This window comes from Hetaerina americana, unplaced genomic scaffold (genome assembly GCF_022747635.1).
Source record: "Hetaerina americana unplaced genomic scaffold, ioHetAmer1.1.p SCAF_28, whole genome shotgun sequence".
Classification (NCBI taxonomy): domain Eukaryota; kingdom Metazoa; phylum Arthropoda; class Insecta; order Odonata; family Calopterygidae; genus Hetaerina; species Hetaerina americana.
This window is the reverse complement of record NW_027286852.1, coordinates 660,347-683,541: the sequence shown is the minus strand read 5'-3', so window position 1 is coordinate 683,541 and position 23,195 is coordinate 660,347. Positions and strand designations below refer to the sequence as shown.

General features: G+C 45.4%; 1 protein-coding gene across 2 annotated transcripts in view; it reads right to left on the bottom strand.

Annotated features, from left to right (window-relative positions):
- Nucleotides 1-23,195, bottom strand: part of LOC139689860 (uncharacterized) — a 119,259-nt gene that overhangs the window by 14,028 nt on the left and 82,036 nt on the right. For both annotated transcript variants that reach the window (XM_071586956.1, XM_071586957.1), the window contains exons 2-5: nucleotides 22,465-22,646; nucleotides 19,211-19,324; nucleotides 11,557-11,785; nucleotides 745-887 (exon numbers count right to left, since the gene is read on the bottom strand). In XM_071586956.1, coding sequence (XP_071443057.1) covers nucleotides 745-887; nucleotides 11,557-11,785; nucleotides 19,211-19,324; nucleotides 22,465-22,646 — 668 coding nt within the window. The remainder of the gene's footprint in view (nucleotides 1-744; nucleotides 888-11,556; nucleotides 11,786-19,210; nucleotides 19,325-22,464; nucleotides 22,647-23,195) is intronic.

Below are 23,195 nucleotides of genomic sequence, written 5' to 3'. Positions count from 1 at the left end.
TCAACAACAAGGCACAAGAAGTGGACAATGTACACAGTGGACTCTTCAAGACACTCATGGCCAAAGTAAAAGATACCTTCTTTGGAATTACCAAAGATAGAGACAACAGTTGAAAACCACCAGAGTACTGCAAGAATACATAGTGTGACGGCTGCAATGCTGAAGAAACCAAGAACCGATAAACAAGGAAAACACTGAATATTGAGATTGAGTTCCTGGATTAGCGAGGGTTCTCTGTGTGCATATATTATAGATTGCTTTGGCACATATTCAAAACCTCCTGTAACACCCGATGACTACATACTGCAGTAACAGTGACTGATATGGAAATGGCTGCGATAAAATGGCAAATGTGAAGTGTTTATAGATGGAATATGGAATGTACGGGCAGGTTTTAAAGAAGGAAAAAAACCTGAGAACTTTGCTAGAACTTATACATACAAAATAATAAGCCATAATGTTTTTAAGCAAGACACTAAAATAATATTCTAACCACCTAATAATGGCATCAAGCATGCAGAAGAAATTACCAACAGTAACGTGAATGCAAAGGCGTCATGAATAAGTGAAAAAGATAAATTATCACCAAGGTGAAAGCGTATCATAATTAAGTTGAATTGGTTGATTTGCCATGGAGCTAAATCCGTACTAAATGCTGCATCAACTGACCAGGAGTGATAGAACTTATTGGCTTGCGTTTTCTCAGCTCAGTTAGCATGGGTCAACAACGAAAGAGTTACTCACCATCTTCACGTTCCCGAAGCCATGACGACATGCGCAGCGCGTTTTCACCACCTGTATTCTGGACAGAGCAGCTATATTCACCATAGTCCTCACTCTGAATGTCCCGGATCAAGAGGTAGGCGCCAAGTATTTGGCCATCCTCCCTGGAAACAAGAGAAGAGGAGCGTTAAAACGGACTGCTCAAAAAGCTCAACAAAAGTGAAGCACGGGTGGCAGAGAGATGCACTGTGGGGGAGCGAAGGAGTGGCATTGGAGAAACTTTAAAATGATTGCACACTGCACTGGCCAACGTTAAGATCAATAAGAGACAAACGTCTAACAAGATGTGTGACTAGAGTCAATTCTCAATGGTTAAGTAAATGTGGCAACATAAAAAGATTAATAGGAGACAATATGCTCACTGAGACTTCCAGGTACACGAGTGGTGCAAGTTTCCAGAGAGAGTGAGAAGCTGCAAGCTTCAACAGTTTTTCCCAAAAAATATTTTAAAGAAAATGCTACCATTTGATCCAATGGTTTGAGGCTCTACTTTCCGAGAGTTTATGATCACCGAATAGGTAAACTTTGTAATTTTTTGCACTAAACTTTATTCCACTACCACTGGCTTTCGCCCCAAGGCAGACTGCATACCTGATAATGTCACCCAAGCATCAAAACTGGTCGTAGCAGAACAATAATAATTCTATTACCTAAATATATGTAGAGTGCTTCTACTCTTTCCTGTAATTTCTTCAGATCCTTGCACTGATTTTCCCAACATGTGCCCTAGACCATTGCTATTTCTCAAATATCTTCCTTATCTCTCTCTCTCTGTGTTCACCTTCTCCCACTTCCTTCTGCCTTTTATTCCCCAATTGGATCTCTATTGGTCCATGGCTGCCATTGGTGCAAACATTAAGTGATAACCGCACCAATATAACAGCATTAATGCAAAAACTTAATTGACTTCATCGATTTATATTTTTTGAAGGGCATTATTATTTTTAATTTTCCCCTGATTGAATTTTCGTAACCCCTTCATCAGCCACACTTAAATTTTTCTCCAAATTCCGTTCAAGAATCTTGCACTAGACGGCCAAATATAGCTGATGCCATGGTCGCAACAACCCTTTTTCACCTGAAACAACTTGGGCGCACTTTCACCGGCCTATGAAAAATCACTACTTCAAAATCCAACTCGATAAAATTTCTTCAATACAAGAATATAATGCCATTGAATGAATTCAGCTAATCAGAACATTAATATAGACAACATGTACCCATAGAGCATCAGGAAACTGATGTAATACATGATGGTCTGAGTCTGTTATTTTCAAATTACAATGGTGTTTAGGGACACCTCTAAAATATAGCGATTTATTATAGCCATCCCTCCAATCGCCATATTATCTCGCAATTTCATGATGAAGGCAAACCCTTTGGCGCCTTCACTCTAGTACCCTCGCGACATTTTCACGTTGCTTATGTGGGGCTAAATAGTAATTACTTTCAACAACGATTCTTTGACCCAAGTTGGAAACCTTGCCAAAGTTGCGATTCAACGTTTGGGAGTTGGATTATCGCTTGGGTCTTCCGTCTCCATTCAAGATGCCAACAATTTTTCTTGACGCAGTTTCGTTATTTCTCGCGATATTCACTTTAGTCTATTGCGCCGCATTTTGGTTGACGACACTTCCAAACGTTCACTTCCTTCCCCGGTTTCGGCGAATCGGCCAGTCGTGCGAAGGGAGGCATTCCCGCCGAGGAACGGCGGTCGTCGGAGGGGAAGGCCTTTCCCGGGAAGCAAGGCAATTGCGCGGGTCGGTCACGCCCCCCAGCGGCCCCCTCCTTCCCTCCCTTTCCGCTCGCTGTCCACCATTCAGCGCTGCCTCGCCTCCCTTCGGCGCAAATCACGGCGCCAAACCTGATGAACTTGCGCGGACTTACTGATTCCATTGCCGATTAACATATTACTTCTATCTCACCAAGGAACTCCAGGTAAGACAGAGAAATGAAAAAAACTCTCAATCAGTAATCCCTACGACCCAGTGGTACGAGTTTTAGGGGAAGCGACCAATTGCGCCATACCTCCGTGTTGGAAATTTGAAGCCACAGGTTGCATGAATACAAGAACCTCCTGGACTCAAAACTACTGAGGCACGTAGGTGCTTCTAATATGCTTTCAAATTCATTTACAATTCACTGCCTTGAGTAGTAGTATTAGTAATAGTATTTAGGGAAGGCGACCAACAGCTGAGCTCATTTGCGATGGATGGGAAAGGAGGAAGTGTTGAGGGAAACCCGGCGTCGGCAAGAGTAGGCATCAGCCTACTCTTATTACGAAAGGCGCCAAGGGGTCACACAGTTTAACGTCCCATCCGAAGGACAGCGTACTCACCCTAAGTGCTCTCCACGAAACATTTCAAGCAGGGATCGGGATACCACTTTTAAGTATCTGCCGTCTTCAGGCATTCAGGCCCCCTCCAGGATTCGAACGCGAGTCCTCTGTGTGGGAGGCCAGTACAATAGCCACCGCACTATCCCGATCCCCCCCTATGACCCCGGGTGTTTTCTCGTTGCCTTCCTCGACAGTGTTTTCAACGAGTCGCTATCACTCAATGGCCGCCCCACTGACGATCGGACGCTGCGCGGTCCACCTTTCTTCTGGCCTCTACCCTTCGACCAATCCGGTGGCATGGGTGACCCTACCAGGAGCAAATATCATCGCGCCCGCCCGCACAGCTCTAGGGGTCATCACTAAGCACAAATCCTTCCACCACGTCCCTGTTTTAGTCCATGGGGAAGGCGTGAATAAATAAATCGATTGGGGAGGCAATCATATTACAATGCATGGTAAACCCTACGATTGGCAAGATGCTTCCACCCAATGAAAGACATCATTGCATCGATCGACAGCCGCCAATGTAATGCGGCCCCCCTTCCACTTTCTCTGCCTTCTCCCGAGTTCACCCACAGCTGTTCGCTTGCTCTCTCCTCCCTTCGACACACTCCAATTGCCTCTCTCCCTCCCTCAAACACTTTCTCCAGCATTCTCTACACCCACATACCCCAAGTCCAGACCTGCGCTCACACCATTGCTCCAAAAACGCGATGATTCAGAACCATAAGGCACTGTGCTCCATATTGAAGTTTTTACCAGCCGTATCTTGACATATTTACTCAGGGTTAACTATCTCCACCGTAAGTGAAGGGTGGGGGGGGGGGGCGGCGATAGATATCAGGCGCGGGATGAAGGGGGGGATTGTAAATTGTGAATATGAAGATCGGTTCACTTTTAACAGATAGTGTTTGTGCAGGGCGAGTCAGATTGGACTCCCTAGTTTAAAAAAATCACTGAACAGCGCGCAGGTAAATTAGTGGAATGTGAGTAGTGGCGTGACCTATAAAAAACGCCATTTTTAGCAGTTACTATACAGTGGTCTGTTGAGCATCGAGGCTTTGTCGTAGAAACGTTCTTTAAGAACAATGATAGTGTCGTGGCAACGCAGAGGGCGCTTTAGTCTGGCGATGAAGAGCATATTCACCTCTCCGGCTCAGTAAATAAGCAAAAGTTGTGTTACTGGGCGACTGGCAACCGTCACGAGCTACACCCAAGGCCTCTTCATAGCCCTAAAGTGATAGTTTGGTGCGCTGGGTCCTCCATAGGCATTATTGGGCCTTAATTTTTTGAATCTCGAGGTAACTGTTACTGTGAACTATGTGCGCTATTGTGAGATGCTGGAGACTCTTTACTCCCCAAAATGGAAGAGTTTGGTGAGGAATATGACCCAGAAGCCTTTTGGTTTCAACAGGATGGTGCCACGGCTCATACCGCCCATCGTTCATCCCAAATCCTGCAGGAACAATTTCCCGGCCACCTGATCTAGCGAGGGGATGTTCCATCGCCCCCTCGCTCCCCCGGAATTGAGCCCATGTGATTTTTATCTTTGGGGATATCGCAAAGCTGAGGTTTACAAAGTTCGACCGAGGACCTTGGAAGCTCTCAAGGAGGCAATTAAAGATATCATCGCTGTAATAACGCAAGATATGCAGTGAAGAGTTTTCGAAAACTCTTTTGAATGACTCAACTTATGCCTCGCTAACTAAGGTCGTCACCTGGATGAAATAATTTTCAAAGCATAATGAAAAAAAGCATTAGATGAATTTTTCAGAAATGAAAACTTATTTTAAGTATCTTGATTGTTTTTTTACAATTTACCCGTTTAATCAGGGAGTCCATTCTGACTCACCCTTAGCATTAATTTTCGTGTTCTGCGAAGGTTAGAAGAGCAACGATGTCTCACCGTCCCACACCGACCGCCGGGCTGCTCAAGTCGATAGTAATCCAGATTTTCAATTGATTTTTAAGAGCCCACCCTATTCAGCCCACGGCGAAGAGACATCGCCCGGCGGAGATTGGACTGGGGGTCGGGAGAGACGGTCACCAGCCGAAAGGGTGTCCCTGTATTGATCGCGAGAGGCCTCTGGGGGGGTGGAAGAGGGGGGACTGGAGATTAAGGGGAGGGTGAGGGGGCGGGGGAATAGCTGCCATATCCCCTCTGGAATATCACAATGAGTAGTCCACCGGTTAAAGGGGGGGGATGCAGTCACTAACCGCCGTGGACCTCCTCCACACCCAAGGGCCTTTCTTCAGCTCCGCATTCTTCATTCCGTCCAGGAAAATGTTCGCTTTTCCTCCCACCACCCCACCTCATTAGATTCTCCTCCTTTTAAGTGCCCAACACTCCACTCATGATGGACAATCTCTCGCATCAAATCTTCCAGCATTCATTGAATATCACCCAACGATCCCATTTCCTTTTTGCAACGGTTAACAATTTATATTTTCTATTCCTCCATTCTTTACACTCGTCTCAATCTCCTCCGCGCTCACATCCCAAAAAAACGCCATCCTACGCTTATATCCTCTTGCAAATACGACCAGAGTTTAACAAATACATGCTATATATTACAGTTTTCACCAATCTAATCCACAAATCTTCACTTCCGGTCCTCTTCACCGACACCTTCGACGCCCTGCCACCCCCCTCCCATCGGACTTTCATATTGGGCCCGCGGCGTCAAGACGGCCGCCTCGGCCGTCGGCGGTCCGCGATAGCATTTCGAAGACTACGAATGATGAAAAAGAAAGAAATATGCCTCGGCTTCGAAAAAAAGAATAGCCAATTACTCTCACAAACTCTCAAAATGGCGTCAATGTTAACCTCACCCACGATTTTGAAATCTCATCATCGAAAAATTGAATTTCCGTGAACTAATACAAGTACGACAACGAATAAATACTCGTTAGAAAGCCCGGACCACCTCCCTATTAACAGCGAGAAATAAAATTTCTGTCAAAATAAAAAAGGTTATTTCCTAAAATCACACTTCATGAATTTCCCCCTCACAGGAACGTCCACCGTTGAATTCATGACGACGCGACATGGCCAACGGTGTAACTCCTCGATATTCCGCTGAGGATGATACTGTTTGGCGTTGCATACGCTGCAAACGTCAAGGTTGATAATCTAGTAGAATGAGCACCATTACGAGGTGGGCCACAATTGACATATCGACCAACAACAATGAAGAATAGGGGTGGCATCCAGAGGCCCACCCCGCGCCAAGCATCATCTGGACGAGCATGATTAACGCATTATTAGTCCAAATAATATTATCCCAGATGATGCATTTGTACACCTATGAGATATACCCCAGCAAAGACTTCGCAGACGCGGAATTGCGAACGACAAACGAGTAATTAGTAAAATCGTGTCGTTCGTTCGAGGAAGAATTCAACGAAATTAAATTTAAACTTAGAATAAGTTAAACTAATAATTAAAATAAATTGAAGAGCAAAAAAATATTTATCCTCTTGAAATTTCTATCAGTGGCCCATTTCAACGAAATTCAAAATCAAGGTCATCGTCGCTTACTATTACCCCGGCTACCCAACATCGGCCACGTAGATGTCGACCTTGGAAGGGTCGCCGGATGACCCGATCACCTCGACGCTCACGTGTGGCGGAGCCAACTCCGCGGGGAGGGAGGAGACACCACCGGCCGACGACGCCTCTTACCAAGACATCAGTCCACGCCGGGCGACAGACTCACATTGACGACACGGGAAGGCGACCGACGGGGGGGGGGGCATCTCCACCGTTGTCACGAGGACATATCGGGGTTTAGGCCGTCAAAGGTTGTCGACGCCAGGGAAAATTAATTACATTGGCCGCGGCCGCTGCCTTGCCAACTCAACATTTTCACAATTCTCTTTATTAAAGTCACCATCATCATGAAACTGACACTTTTTATGAAAATCCATATATATATATATATATATATATATATATATATATATATATATATATATACACACACACATATATATGAGGTAGGTTTTTGGATGGACACAGCTACTAAATAACTAAATAAAACATTTTGTGACCCCTTCATCCACTTTTCCTGCTTCCATAGGATTTCTCCCAACAAACCCCTCTCTTCGCCCACCATACCAAGTACTTCCTCATTTGTTTTATTCTCGGTCCATTTCATATTCTCTAATCTTCTCAACACCCACATTTCAAAATCCTTCAGTCTAAGTCTGTCCACCAGCTTCAATGACCACGTTTCCGCGCCGTAAATAGCTACGCTCCATATCAAAGTTTTTACGAGTCTTTTCTTAATATCCTTACTCAACGTCCCTGTCATCAACTCCCTCCTCCTTGTGAAAGCCTCTTTGCCTAGCGCAATTCTTCTCCTTACGTCCCAATTACTTTGACCGTGTTGGTCCAAAACACTTCCGAGATACGTAAACTGTTCTACCTGCTCTAGTTTTTGCCCTCCTATTTTAATTTTTAGCTTAGCCATTTCATTCTAGAAAATCGCATAACCTTTATTTAACTAATATTGATTCTCATCCCATACCTGTCACACTGAATTTCCAATTCACTCAGCAATGCTTGCAGCCTTGCTCTTTAATCATTTCCTCTGCATACAGGTTGAACAGCAATGGTGATGATGGGTAACCCTGCCTTACACCTCTTCCTAACACTGTCCATTCGGACTCCCCGTTCCCCACCCGTAAATAAGCAGTCCTAACACTGTCCATTCGGACTCCCCGTTCCCCACCCGTAAATAAGCAGTCTAAGACATTTACAGGTTGCGGATTAGCCTCATTTCCCTCCAATCTATTCCTATTTTTTGCAATATACTCATTAGTTTTTCCCAATTCAATCTATCAAACGCTTTTTCGAAATCTACGAAACAGGCAAATACCTCCTAGTTGTATTCTATATTCCTCTCGATTAATAATCTCATTACTGCACTGGCATCACGCGCACCTCTCCCCTTCCTCTTTTCTATACTGATCACTCCAGTAATCCCCGCTATCCTTCCATCACTCCTCGCATAGGCCTAAAATATCAATTTTTCCCCTTTCCATCTCTCGCTTATTATTCTCCAATTTCCCTGTCCTCATTATTGTCCCAACATTCCAAGTTCCTATTCTAACTAATTTGGTCTTCTTCTTCTGCGTCTTCTGTCCTGCTGCCGCTGGGTTTTCCCTTGCAAGGGTTTCGTGGGATGACCGCAGAAGCCTTGCCTCCTTGTTGCCGGGTACGACCGACGGCCGATTGGGCCGAGCCCCGTGGTTGCCAGGATTCAAAATCTCTGAATTGTCCATCATTTATATCTTGGAAATGATAATTGAGGTGGTTTCCCGTTGCCTTCCTCAATAGTGTTTTTAACGTGACACCATCACTTACTGGCCGCCCAACTGGGGTCAGACGCCATTGCAGCCGCCTCACTGAGGAACAGACGCTGCGTGGACTACCTTTCGTCTGGCTCCTAACCTTCGACCTATCTGGCATGGGTGACCCTACCAGGAGCAATTATTGTTACTCCCGCCAGCACAGCTCCAGGGGTCATCGGTACGCACAAGCCCTTCCACCACGTCAAGGTTGTAGTCCGGGGAGGGGATATATATATATTCGTGTTTTCACTCTCTCTTTCCATTCTCCTCCACACCCGGATCTCTGAATATTCCAATTGGCGTTTAACCTCTAGCACGAACCTCTAGCTTCAGATCAGCACATCGCTACGCTTTCCATAGGAAATTATTAACTTATATTTTTGCAATTTCGCTTGAGCTCCCCGTTAGAGAGAAACAGATACATTCCCTCATTCTGGTATCGATGGGTTAATGTTTAAATGTCCATTTTATCATAAATGTTGGCTCTACCACCGGAAATGAAATTTTACGAGAGGTTTCCCAGGCTTACCTAAATCCATGGGGCACTAAGCGATCAGGATACCCTACGCATCTATCTGATCACCAGTCCATCTAAAGGAGAAATTCCTCCTATCATCACATTTTCGGTGAAGCAGGGCGACTGCTCGTCATGGAGGAAAAGGATAGATGGCAGGCTTTCGAAATGCTGGCGGGTAAAATGATGCAAGAGGTAAAACAAAAGAAAAGCAAACAAAGAATTGCAAAGTACGGTGAAGGATAAGAAAATTATTTTGGGGGAAATCCTATGGAGGCGGGCGAGGTGGATGCACGGCGTATTGAGCGGCGATGGCATGTTAAAAAGACGAGAAGAGAACGTTAGTCAAGCGGAGTAAGATGGAGGTGGTAGCTATTTCAGCAGCCCGCAAGCCACCGCTAGGGTGTGTGGCAGGAGGTGAAGACACACCAGACTAATTTTGACCCGAAAATTTTTACCCCTATCGCGGTCGGACAACGTTATTCTGGTCCCAAATCGTTCGAGGAAAAAATGACATCTAAAAATCTATCTATTTTACGTTTGCTCTCTCTAATTTTTTTGGCATGATTCCTCCAACCGTAGTACGATGGGGATAATAATAATGCATTTTCGACAACATTGCTACAGGGACGTACTCTCAATTAATGCGATAAATAATATCTCAATAAAGAGACAATATGTTGCTTAACCTTTTCTCCATTAAGAGATTCACAGCCTAGCAACTCTATTAAGCTATTGGATAAGCTATTAAGTTTATCATAACAACATTTTACAAATCTAGTTCCTCTATGCTGCAAGCGATCCGATTCGGCCATCAATCCAACTTCGTGGGATCCGACATACTTGCAGCATATTCTAAATGAGGCCTAACCTGCGAAAGATAACGTTTCTCTTAGATCTTTTAATCGCATTTACCCAGTACTCTTCCAATAAATCTAACGTCGGGCGAAATGATGCGAGGAGGGAATTATAGGGAATGTGGTGGGTTCATTGCGGTGCACGGCGTCACGTTGTGCATCGCCATAGGTGAGGCTTAGAAATATTACGGTGGATAGTGTGTGTCCATGCGACTGTACCTATTTTCCCCGGAAGATTCTTTCAATAATAAGCACGACGGCTTTTTTGAGAATGGTATGTAATGTTGGACGGTTACCAACTGGTAACACAAGAGATCACGGCATGTGACATTGGTAGACTAACAGAAAACAAAAGGTGACGTCATTTCAGGGCGAGTGGTTGGGGGGTGCACCTGTTGCACGTTCCCGCATCGTGGGGACCGTGGATTACACACGTGCATGGCCCTCGCGATTCGATCGAAGCGATCCCGCTCCTTCGATAAGGTCTATTCGCCCGAAGAGAGAGAGAGGGTCGAGGGCGCCACGGAAGGACTCTCGAGGGAAGAGAAGGAGAGGTCATCTCCTCCGTGAGTGGTCGGACTGAGAGCCTCACCCCGTGCCCCACCGCACGTCGCTTCTCCTCTCCACAGGACGAGAATCTTTCAGCGGGAACATTTAAGCGCCGCATTACGTAGATAGGTGCTTTAACTAAGTTCCCTTTAAGTAACGGTAATTGACAATATATTCATCAACATTTTGACTACATTTGCTAAGTTTTGCTGAGTGTTAGTAGTAGTTTTGAGGGGAGGCGACCGACAGCTGAGGTCATTTGCGCCATAGGGGATGGACAGGAAAGGATGAAGGGTGGAGAGAAACCCGGCGTCGGCATTAGCCTACTCTTTACGAAAGGCGCCAAGGGGTCCACAGCTTAACGTCCCATCCGACGGGCGGCGTACTCACTCAAAGTGCCCTCCACAGAACATCTCTAGTAAATATCGAGATACCACTTGAAAAATATTCAACACCGGCGGGATTTGAACCCGGGCCCTCTGGGTGGGAGGCCAGTAAGATAGCCACCGCACAATTCCGATCCCCCTCCCCGAGTGTTTTTAGTAGCTGGTAATTCTATCGCATCTATTTGAAGTAAAATTTCAATGGATATAAACGTAGTGATAGTGTTGGGTTGGACAAAATTACATTCACACGTCCATCCTTCCACATTTCTCCTTTTAACAATTTCAAAACAATATTATCAACATGTATTTTTGTAGAACTATCGCCGCTGTTATTCATCGCTTTGCTTTCACAAAAAGAAAACTTGTTTTATGAGTCCCAAACCTTAATGGCACATTTCATTCTCCATTCCCTGCAGTTTCCCGTTGACCTAACGCTCCCTCCCGAACGCCCTCGTCGTGGCTTGTAGTGTGCAAGATGCAGATTCTGGTCCCATTGAGAAATAAGGAGGCGAATGGACTCCTGAACCAATAGCTGCAGAAGCAACGAAACCTTTTACGTTTTCGCACATTTCGAGACAATAGCATGGCAAGCGTACACAGAGCACAGTGCACGAAAATGCGATATCTGCCACCCGGAGACGTAATTGCGAGGATGCAAACAATGCCCCGAAGATGACCCGGGGCACTCGATCGCCCTGAATGGCTGACCACGCGCGCCGTCGTGGTGTTTGGCCGGGTGTGCGCGCACACGATGCGGGCGTGACCTCTCACCTGGGCACCACTTCCTGGTGGAACCTGGGCTTCGGCTTGGAGTGGTGCTTGGCGCGGTGGTACTGGTGGTGGTGGTGGTGGTGCCTGGAGCCGGGGTCCTGCTCGGATGGCGCCTCGGTGGCGGCGGCGGGCGCCGAGTCGGCCGCGATCCAGTCGGATGCCCCCTCGGACGAAGGGATGCTACGCCACCAGCGGACCTCGCTCTTGGCGTCCGGCAGGTCCACGCGCCCTGCAACACACGCGGACGGGCATCACATCGAGGGACACGCCAGCGGCAGTGGTAGATGACTGAGGGGAGGCGACCGACGGCCGAGGTCATTTGCGCCGGAGGACGGGACAGGATGAGGGGTGAAGGGACACCCGGCGCCGGCATCAGTCTACTATTAATGACGAAAGGCGCCAAGGGGTCAAGCAGTATAACATCCCATCCGATGGACGGCGTACTCATTCAAAACGCTCTCCACAAAGCACCTCAAGTAGGATACCGCTGAAAAATATCTGCCGCCGCCGGGATTCGAACCCGGGCCTATCTGCGGCCTCATTGGCTGTAATCCCCGCAGCAACGGGCGAATGGAAACGAAGCTGTAGCCCACCGCTGAATGTGGGAAGGTGTGCGTCCCAAATGTACTACAGGAAGACTGTAAGACTCAATATTTCCCGGGCGGGCGGTGGTTTCTCGGACTGGGTTTGAGGGAATGGGAGTCTCAGCCAAGGTCGGAGGTTTATAGAATTGAGCAGGTGGAACAGTTTACCTATCTCAGAATTGTTTTTGATCAAAGTGGTCAAAGTATGAGGGACTCAATAAGAAGAATTGCGCTAGGCAAAGCAGCTTTCACAAGGAAGAGGAAATTGATAATCTAGAATAGAGGAAGGATGCTAGGAAACCGCTAGTCAAAACTTTGATATGTAGCGTAGTCATGTACGGAGCGGAAATGTGGTCATTGAAGCAGAATGATAAGAGGGGTAGATTGCAGCTTTTGAAATATGTGTGTGTAGAAGGATGGAGAAGGTGAAATGGACAGAGAAGAAAACAAATGAGGTAGTACTTGGTGTCGTGGGTGAGGAGAGGGGTTTGTTGGGAGAAATCCTTTGGAGGGAGGAAAAATGGATGAAGGGGGTATTGACCGGCAGTGGGATGTTGAAGACTGTAATAGAGGGGAGAATGTAAGGCAAACGAGGAAAGGGCAAGAAGAGGATAGGGATGTTGGACGGGATGAAAGGAGGAAGGAAGTGCACAGAGATGAAGAGGGTTTTATTTATTTATTTTATTTATTTATCGACTTAATTGGGCGAGGTTGAGACTAACAGTCCCTTCTTCCACCTAACCATTATTACCTTACAGACATTATATTGCAGACAATCACATACAACCAAGCCCTAGATGGAGGTAAATCCAACTATACGGGAATCGAACCCGCGAGCTTTGGGTTGGTAGGCGAGGACGTTACCCCACCGCCACCGAGGCCGGTTTTGGCTGCAGAGTGGAAAGCTGGGTTGTATCTAGTCAGGCAAAGATATTAACGCTGTAGCATTTGGTAACTTGTGCCCATCCAAAATCTAACCGGTAGATTACCTGCGGTAACATGATTAAAAATGTACGGCAAGGCCATAATTATTGAAAGAGTCAAATCTCAAAAACAATTTAAAGCTGCATTTTTTATTAAATTAAAATCTAGACGGGTGTTTATCTGGAAAGCGTTAGCTTAGAGACCTAGTGTTGACTCTATGAACACCGGGAATGCGCTATTGTGACAGTAACGCCCGTTTTATTATGTCTGTGACGTCAGCGGTTTAAGTTATAATATGAATCGACATCTCATCTTGACACATCAACTTACTTTTGAATAAAATTAGTCGGTTGTTGGTTTCATCAATAAACCCACAAATAAATGAACATGAAGGTCGTCGCTGCATGAATGCGACGAAGCGATCAGAGAGTCGTATTCCCAACATGACCCAGCAATGTACACACATTTTCACTTATAATACTGTCAATACCATATATTTAAAGCAGGGCGCGTCTGACTCAGGGAAATCAGACGCGAGTGGAATAGGCGCACCCTTTCCTTGATCGTTCCGTCACCGCTCTTCCGAGTACCACACGCACCTTCAGGCGCCTTCGGTCCATCCGCGAGGGCCATGGAGTGGGCGGGTCAACTCGCGACGCGTCCTCACCCTCCGAGGTCACACTTCGCTCTATTCCTCGAATCAACAGACTCAAGTTTACCTCATTATCCGAGCATCAATGACAACCATTGCGATTTAAAAGTGCGTGCGTACTGTTCAGTGAAAGTGCCTTCCTTGCATGCATCAGTTTTTCTTCACCTCCGAGTGAAAGGAAAATAAAAGTGATACCTCAGTTAAGTTTCCCCCGGAACGGAACTTATTTATTTATTTGGGATACATTGCTGTTAGGCGATAAGCCGGGTGGCAATGACATGATATAACAAACAGTAGTCATTCTTAAAACATATCACAGTGTCATTAAATAGTCGTCATTAAATAGTGTCATTTAACAATCCCATCATGTATACCTTTTGCATTCACGCCTAAATGATTTAATGCTTTTGGGTAAGGGCTCAAAGAGTTCATCAGGCAGCTGGTTCCACTCTTTGATTCCCATATTTAGGAACGAAAACTTGGCGGTGTTTGTCCTTTGGGGCATGTATTTGATTTTAAGCGGGTGATCATTCCTGCCGAGATAACATGGCTTATTTACACTCTCGTTCAGTTCTTTCCAGCCTCCGTCAGCTTTCAATATTTTAAAAATGGCACACAGTCTATTCAGCTTCCGTCTGTTCTTTAGTGACCCCCATCCTAGTGAGCCTAGCATGTCACTTACACTGTCGGTCTGCCTATGTCGCCCTAAAACGTACCTGGCAGCCTTCCTTTGCACTGCTTCTAATTTTTTCACATGCCCTATTTCAAAGGGATCCCATACTGTGGTCGCATATTCGACAATAGGCCTTACAATTGTTTTGTAGGCCAATTCTTTAGTTGATTTAGTGCTTCCTTTGAGGCTCCGCATGACCCAGTGGAGCGATTTAAAGGCCTTGCCTACCACATAATCTGTGTGAAGTCCCCACCCTAAGTCTTTACTTAGGTGTACCCCTAGATATTTACAATTATCTTTTGTTACAATCGTTTCTCCCATTATTTTATATACCCTTCCCTCACCTGCCTTCCTTTTGGAGAATGAGATGTGGATAGTTTTTGCAATGTTTATCTCCATTTTGTTGATTTTGATCCAATTAGCCACGTTATCTATGTCACCCTGCAGAACGTCGCGATCACTGCTGCTGCTGATTTCCCTATAGAGTATACAGTCATCAGCGAACAATCGTATTTTGGAATTGACACATTCCGCAAGGTCATTCACGTAACAAAGAAACAGAGGAGGACCAAGCACGCTACCCTGAGGTACTCCGGATGTGACGCGGGTTTCTTCTGAGATTTTGTGCCCAACACGAACCTGCTGGGTTCTATCTTGTAGGAAGGCCTTCGTCCATAGTAGTACTCTTTTATCAATATTTAGTTTTCCAATTTTATCTAACAATCTGTCATGGGGAACCCTGTCGAAGGCTTTTGAGAAGTCGAGTATAACTGCATCTATTTCTTTACCTTTGTCTAAGCAGTCTGATATTTCCTGGCAGAGTCCAAGTAGTTGGGTTTCGCATGAGTACCCTTTGCGAAAGCCATGTTGGTATTTAAATAGCCAGTCCTTATCCTCCCAGAAGTCACGTAGATATTTTGCGACCTTCTTCTCCATTAGTTTACAGGTTACAGACGTTAGGCTAATCGGGCGATAGTTCTCTACACTGCTATTGGTCCCACCCTTAAAAATTGGTATTACATAAGCCTTCCTCCAATCATCGGGGATTTGATGATTATTTAACGTAATGTTAAAAATGGTGCGCAGATATGGTATCATTGCCTCTGACCCTAATTTGAGTGCGTCTCCAGAGATGTTGTCAGGGCCAATCGATTTGTTGACTTTAAGCTTTTTTACTTTGTCCATAACTTCGCGGTCACAGATCTTCATATACTTAGGAATAACAATATTACTCTTTGAAGGTGTGATGACTAGTTCACCCGGACATAATACGTTCTCCCCTTCACAACCATGAAAAACACGTGGGGGGAGGTTTCCACTGAAATCCTTGCTAAACACACTTCCATACCACTTGTTGAGCTCATTTGCTTTCCCTTCATCATCTGTTATAATGTCCCCCCCTTGGGTTTGGATCACGCCTACCTTCACCTGGCTGTTTTTTCGTCTTCTTAAGTATTTGTAAAATTTATTTGTATCGTTTTTAGTGAGAATGTTCACTAAGTATTCTTCTTTTGCTACCCTCTTTTCCCTATTCAGTTCTTTTACTATCGATTTATATTTGCACAGATATGGGTTCCCATACTTGATCATAGAGTGACTCCTCCTAGCCTTTCTCTTTAGTTTTTTTATTGCGCAGTTATAGTACTCGGGGTCGGTGTTACTTTTGAGAGTCATTTTTGGAACGAATTTTTCCAGCCCTTCGTTGACAATGTCTTTGAAACTGTTCCAGATGTCGTTTACAGTTCCCCCTGTACAAGCCCAGTCCTGAAAACGTTCCTTCAACAAGGTACGAAACCCATTGCTATCTCCTTTGCTGTATCTCCACACCGAATTTCTTACTACCCTATTCTCGGGTACCCGGAATTCCCATTGAATATTGATACATACCGCTGAGTGGTCGCTTATACCAGGAATTACCTCTCCTTCCGAGAACATATTGTATGGTCTAGCTAGAAACACATCAAGGATGTTCCCCTCCCTTGTGGGCTTGTTTACAACTTGGGTAAAACCCTCTCTTTGAATGAGACGATTAGCGAGCTCTTGGGCTTTGCCACCTCTTGCCGTGGGGCCACTCCAATGAACGTTGGGGAGGTTAAGGTCCCCCGCTATTAGGGTTCGACTACCTGGGTTTTCCGCGCACGAGGCGGCAAGGGCCTCTATTACCTGGAGGCCATCGGTGGGTTTTCTATAAACGGCAATGATGTTTAAGAAGTTTTTGTTATTCTCGCTTAATAATTTTACGCAGATCATTTCATGGTCCTTATCGGACCATTCTAGTACATTACGAAGGCCTTCCTTAACGCAGATAAAAACACCCCCTCCTCTCGTATCTCGGTCTCGGCGGTATATTGTAAAGCCTTTCGGAAAGATTTCATTCGAGAAGACGTCACTACTCAACCAAGATTCCGTTCCTATTACAATGTCAGCCTCGCTGACCTCAACCAAGGTCTGAAAATCATCCCGCTTATTGATTATGCTGCGACAGTTGACCTGAAGAACTTTTAAGCCCTTACCTTGCATGAACCCATTACTGCCTGGTATGTCACTTCCTGGATCGGCATTTGGCTCAACTCCGCTCTCTTTGCAGGTCCGGTGAACATCTCTGGTTTCCTTTAGTAGTTTCCCCGTTTGGTGATCTTCTCTACAACTTCGTTTAACAATTCCGCGAATAAAAATGATCCTTTTCTATTCAACTGAATACCATCCCGTCCCAGGTGATAGTCACTTATTCGACAATTAGGATCAATGAAGGTAACCCCCATTTTGTCACACACCCATTCTATGCCTTCATTTACGTATCTGATTCTTTTGTAGTTCACGTCTCTTCTTTGAATAATACCTGTCACTACAATTTTTGCATTACTAAACTTTGATTTGGCAGCGGTACACAGGTCCCATATATAACCGGTTACGTGGTCATCAGATTTGGCACTTTTGATGTCTTTGGATCCAACATGTAAAATCACTACTTTTTCTTCTCCACGACTACTCATGTTATCGATTTGCCTCTCCAATTGTTCCGTTCCAATACCCGGAAAACACTGAACGGAGGCTCCCTTCCTTCTGCAATGGTCTCCGGCAAAACGTATAAGGGAATCCCCGATTATCATCGCCTGGGGTGCTCCCGAACGTCCGCCATTCGCCGGGCTGGCCGCCTCCGTCGCTCCGCCGTTGGCCCCTCCGCCGTCCCTCCTTTCTCGCTTGCTTCCACTCTTCGTACGCGGCGATCTCCACTCCGCCGCGGCGGCTCGCAACCTCTCATTTTCGGCAGTAAGAGATTTAATTCTCTTATTCGATTCCTCCAACTCGGCCCGCAGCTCAGCAATGGTGATTTCCCTCTCCTTCAAGAGTCTCCGGCCCCTCTGAATGTCGCAATCACAGCACTTCCATTCCTCTTTTACACAATCCTCCAGCTTGGATTTAGTACATTTAAAATGGTACCAGCAGCTGCATGCTTGGCACTGGACACCATTTTTCAGTTTTTTACTGCACACTATGCATTTAACTTCAACAGCGCTTCCCTTACCCATTGCACCTCGCTCTGGGTCCCACGTACGGATGCTTTCACTACGGGAGGAGCGGTGAACACGACCTTTCTCCTCGGCTGACCAAGGAGGAATGAGGAATAATTGAATTCGAATCTCACTAAAACTTCTCCATTAAAAATGGATCATTGAATAAACGAGCACATATTAAAAAATTATTTTCCTTTATGGGCAAAGATCTTGGCAGAAAAGGATTATTTGAATGTTGTGAAATCTAATGAATTTCGATGGCGGCTGCGACTCTCTGGATAATGGGCGTTAATGAAAGGCGACTAGGGCAGATAAAGGACGGAGACAGCAGTCGGAAGGCGATCATAGACCCTGCGTGCAAATGTATAGTAGATCCGACTAGACAACGATTGCCACCGCCTTCACGAGCGAGCACTCCGAAGAGCGGCGGTTCATGTCAGGAATCCCCCCCTTGGTTCCTCGCCCCCTCCCCATGTCCATTTTATTCTCACGATTCCTCCCCATGGCACCACAGTTGCATCCATCGCCATGGGAAGGGCAGAGAGGACGGTCGCGGGCGGGAAAGAGAAGCGGACAAGGCAAGGGTGTGCAATATAAGAAGAAAGTCTTTAAGATGTTTAATGGAGTATCCTCTGGGGTATTGCCGTCACCTGATTTCAGGATATCATTTCGCATCATTATTATCTTCTTTTCCTATACCTGCTGGTTGCAGCGGAGTATGTTGCTCGTTAGGAAATGCTACTACACTTCTAACAATGATATTCTCTAAGATTTCGCTGCATAACGATGTTATAGAAAATGGTCCATAAATACTCGTGCCTTCCACGTCGCCTTCGCAGAGATGGGTTAAGTGAGCTAGCGTCCAGTGGCGACGCATAACACCTTCTTCTGCAGACTTGACACCAAATGTTTTTAAATAAGGCCTTTCTTTTCCTTAAACCCGAGCTGGTTACGGCAGCATTTATTAATACCGTCAAGAAATGCCATTTTACTTTAAAACAATGATATTTATAAATATTTTTTCATTTAACGTCATTCAACAGCACCAAGTCTGTTTACCGTCATTGTTAATGCGCAAGTCACGCGATCAAACGAAAAGCTACCGAACTCTGCCGACTGGCTGTTAGGTGAAGTGCCAATCGGATGGCCGGGCAGTGGATCGGGAGGGCTGCCTGTCACCGGACCCTGCTCGGGAAGGGGTCAACGCGGGCCGCGCAGTGCCGGGCATGCGCCGTGGCAGCCGTGGTGCCACAGTCGATGCGCGTGTGATGGGACCAGGAATGACGTCACCGGCGCCAACACTCACCGACGAACGCCTCGCAGAAGAACCGCGCACTCTGCCCTCTGGTGGCCAGTTGATCCTTGGGCTTGCAGGTGGGCCGCGGCGACCCGGCGTAGCCCACTTCCTCCACCTCAGCGTCTGCCCGGGGAACAAAGGGAGAAAGTGGGGGTCAGAGGCGCATGGGGGCGCAGGGCGGGGGTCAACCACCATGATGAGGAGCATGCCCTTCTCCCTCCATCTATTCAGCAGCACCAGTGAACATGCACGGAGTAAATATGCTGTGGCAGAGTCGCGCTTTTTAATACGAGACATCACTTGCTGACAACAGGGCATTCTCGACTGCCCCAGAACACGACTCCATCCGGGTGAAAGCGGATGGCGTCACGGCACGCTTTGTCGGCGTTTATGGGCAAGGTGAGTTTGTTTAAGGATTATTGTTCTCTTCCATCGTCACACCCAATTACTTTTTAGTAATTGTTCCCTGGGTGCTCAGTAATCTAGAACCAAAATTCCAACTTGCATTGCATGTCATTGAGAAGATTTAAAAGGAAAAGAGACGAAAAATTAATGCTTGCGTCTTCGACCACATATATTTTCCGAACTCGAGAAAACTGGAATTTTGGATAATGAGCACTTTTCATATTCTTCAGAAATGCCCATTATATTGTTTGAGAATTATCAAGTAGATGTCCTCATTTTCCCTAAATTTTGAAAAGGATGGCTTCCCACATCGTTCCACAAAATCAAAAGATACCAGTAAATCCTATAGTTTGACAGATTTACGACATGGTTATAGAAATGTTTATAATTATGATACAACAATTACCTTGTGACATCCGTAGAACAAACACGTTTAATAAATTTCCAAGCATTAATCGTTGCACATACTGCTCGTTGTTTCGCTTCGTGCACACCGATGCTGCTCCTGTCATCCAAACGCGCGTCCCTACCAACCCCGAACCCAACCCGACTACTTATCATTTGACCTCCTCTACACGCTCTTATTGGTGATCCTGACAACCACTTCAGCTAGGTTCAAAATCTAACTTATTCTTCCACAGTACTGGCATGCGGCTACATTTCCATTTTTGAGATGGAAACTGACACTGATTTGACAACATCTTCCAGCCAAATAATCCCTCACAAATGATAAGAATTAGTCCATTAAAAATCTTCCTCTCATTTTTTCCTTAAGTCTTGAGTAAATGTGCGTCAATCTTTCGGTACGTATCACCCCGTCGTTATTTGGTCCAATCCCTTAATTCCCTTTCCACCTCGCCTCCAAATATGCCAGCACCTCCTCATTTGTTTTTCCTTCGATCCACTTCACCTTCTCCATCCTTCTCCACGCCCACACTTCAAAAGCCTACAATCTACGCCTATCGTCCTTGTTCAATGACCAGGTTTCCGAGCCGTGCATGATTACGCTCCATATCATAGTTTTAACGTACATTTTCTTCAGATGCTCACTCAACGTCCCTGTCATCAATGCTTTTCTTGTTGTGGAAACTACTTTGTCTAACGCAATCCTTCTTCTGATTTCCATATTACTTTGACCATTTTGGTAAAAAAAAATCCAATTGGGTTAACTGTTCCACGTACTAATTTTTATAAGCTCGTATTTTATTATCTAACTTAGCCTCTCTTGAAATCCGCACAGTCTTTGTTTTGTTTACAATTATTGTCATGTTATATCAATCGCAATGAATTACCAATATACTCAGCAATGCTCGCAACCCCTTGGCTGGCAGAAAAACTAAATCTTGATCATCAGCAAACTAAATTAATTTCATGAATTACCCGCCCACTTTCATTCCTGCTTCTAGTTCTCGCAATCCTCTTCAACCATTACCCTCACTCACGATCTCCCCTGGGTGAAACACATACGGGGAATACGTGGACAAGCTAAAAAAAATTAGGATTTATTAGAAAAGTACCGGGCAAACGTGATGAAAAGGTCAAGGAAAAATGTTATCTGTCGCCGGTTAGGCCTCATTTAGAATATGCTGCAAGTATATGGGATCCACACGAGGTTGGATTGATTGCTGAATTGGATCGCGTACAGTGTAGAGGAGCTAGATTTGTAAAACGTTTTTATGATAAACTTCGTAGCGTAACTAAAATATTAGAGCAGCTAGGCTGGGAATCGTTCACGGAGCAAAGGTTAAATTACAGATAAAATCTCTTGCTTAAATTGGAAGGAGGTCTCTTTAACAGTGATGTAGAAAATGTATTCTTCCCTCCATTTAATTACAGTAGGAGAGATCATGTCTATAAAATTAGAGAGATAATGTGTAGAACAGATAGATTTAAGATACCATTTTTCACACGAACGAGGAGGGATCATAATAACATCGTCCGACTGCGGTAGGCTATTGTTCAGATAAAATTATTATGGTGAGTATTCACCCCTAGCCACACACCCCAGAGGTGGCTTTCAGGATAAATAAATAGATAAATAAATTCTAATTTTTCCCTGAATCAATTAATGAGTGGCGTCCTTTGACTCAGACCTGAAGATATTGTAGTGTCATGGAAAATTAAGTTTGCGTACTGTACGGGCCTTGTAGTGTCTACAGCAGAAATTTTAATTATTCGGTTATTAATTATAAATAATTAATAACTATCGACTATTCAGAACTATCGACTATTCAGAACTATCTACTTTTCACAATTATATACTCTTCTCTCGGGAAGAGAATCACCGTAGTGGTAACATTTCCGTTTCGCCAAATTAACAGTCCCTTAGATATTAAACAAGGAATGAATCATTTATTCCGAATACCTGAAGTTGATCGCCACAGGAGAAAATATGAGTCTGCATAAAAAATGTGCAATTTGACTGCAAGATGTAAAACTAACTTTTTATTTCAATGAAATTTCTTCATAATGTATTTCATTATTTTCTCGAGATGATGCATCGCCAAATGAGGAGCAAGCATTCATAAGTACAGCCCATAATATTGAAATGGCTAATAAAAGAACGAATAATTTATAAATGGACATTAAAGCAATAACCCCGTGATCCCATGCACGGGGCTATATTATAATAATGGATTTTTCGGTGCCAAGATACAAACACCCGATAGTTGATGACATTTATAATTATGTCAGAGGTAGGTGCTCAGCCAAGTGAACTAGGCACCACACCTGTGCCCAGGGCACCGGTCCCAGGAGGCCAGGCAAAGGCAGCCAACCAACCAACTTGTTAGCGGAGGGCATGCGCGAATGCGAACCCTTAAGGATTTTGTTCGCCCCCATTGGGGAGGGCGCCTCACCGAACACGTGGAGGGCAACCCGGTGACGGATGGCGTGGGAGTCGTTCCTGGCGACGCACGAGTAGTTGCCGGCGTCGATGGCGGAGGCCGTCTGCGCGTACACCGTCTGGTTTGCGGACTCCGGGTAGACGATCATGTTGGACACGCCGCTGGACCAGGGGTACGGTGCCCCGTCCTTGAACCTGCGGGGGAGACAGAGAGTTAGGGGGACTGCGAGAGTGAACAACAGATGGTGTCCGCGGGATAACAAAAGAGGCTGGAAATCCACATTGGTGCAAAATAATTCACCCACGCCAGATTCCTCAAATTGGAAGCAAATCTTGGTCCGTGAGAATGAATTCCGCACTTAATACCTCGGTTCAGCACACATGCGATATGATTGTCACGGGCGATTTCATCCTACTTTTCCAGCTTGAAATCACACTGTAAAATAACTAAAAAACCCATAGGTATCAAATGACACATCCCACGGAGTATTTATATGGAAGCCATCTACCCGTCGAAGTCAATGTTCAATTTATCCAGGCACTGCAGGCGTCGCTACAATTCCAATCCCTACCAGACACCAAAATACTGAACAACAAAACATCCCTCATCTCCAGCAACTTCCACAAAGGTGGTGCGCTTTACACAAGGGCTATCCCAAAAGTAGTATGACCTTTTTTTCCCCGGACAGACGAATGGACGGTTTCTCTGGCTGGGTTCGAGAGAGGGGAGCCTCAGGATAGGCG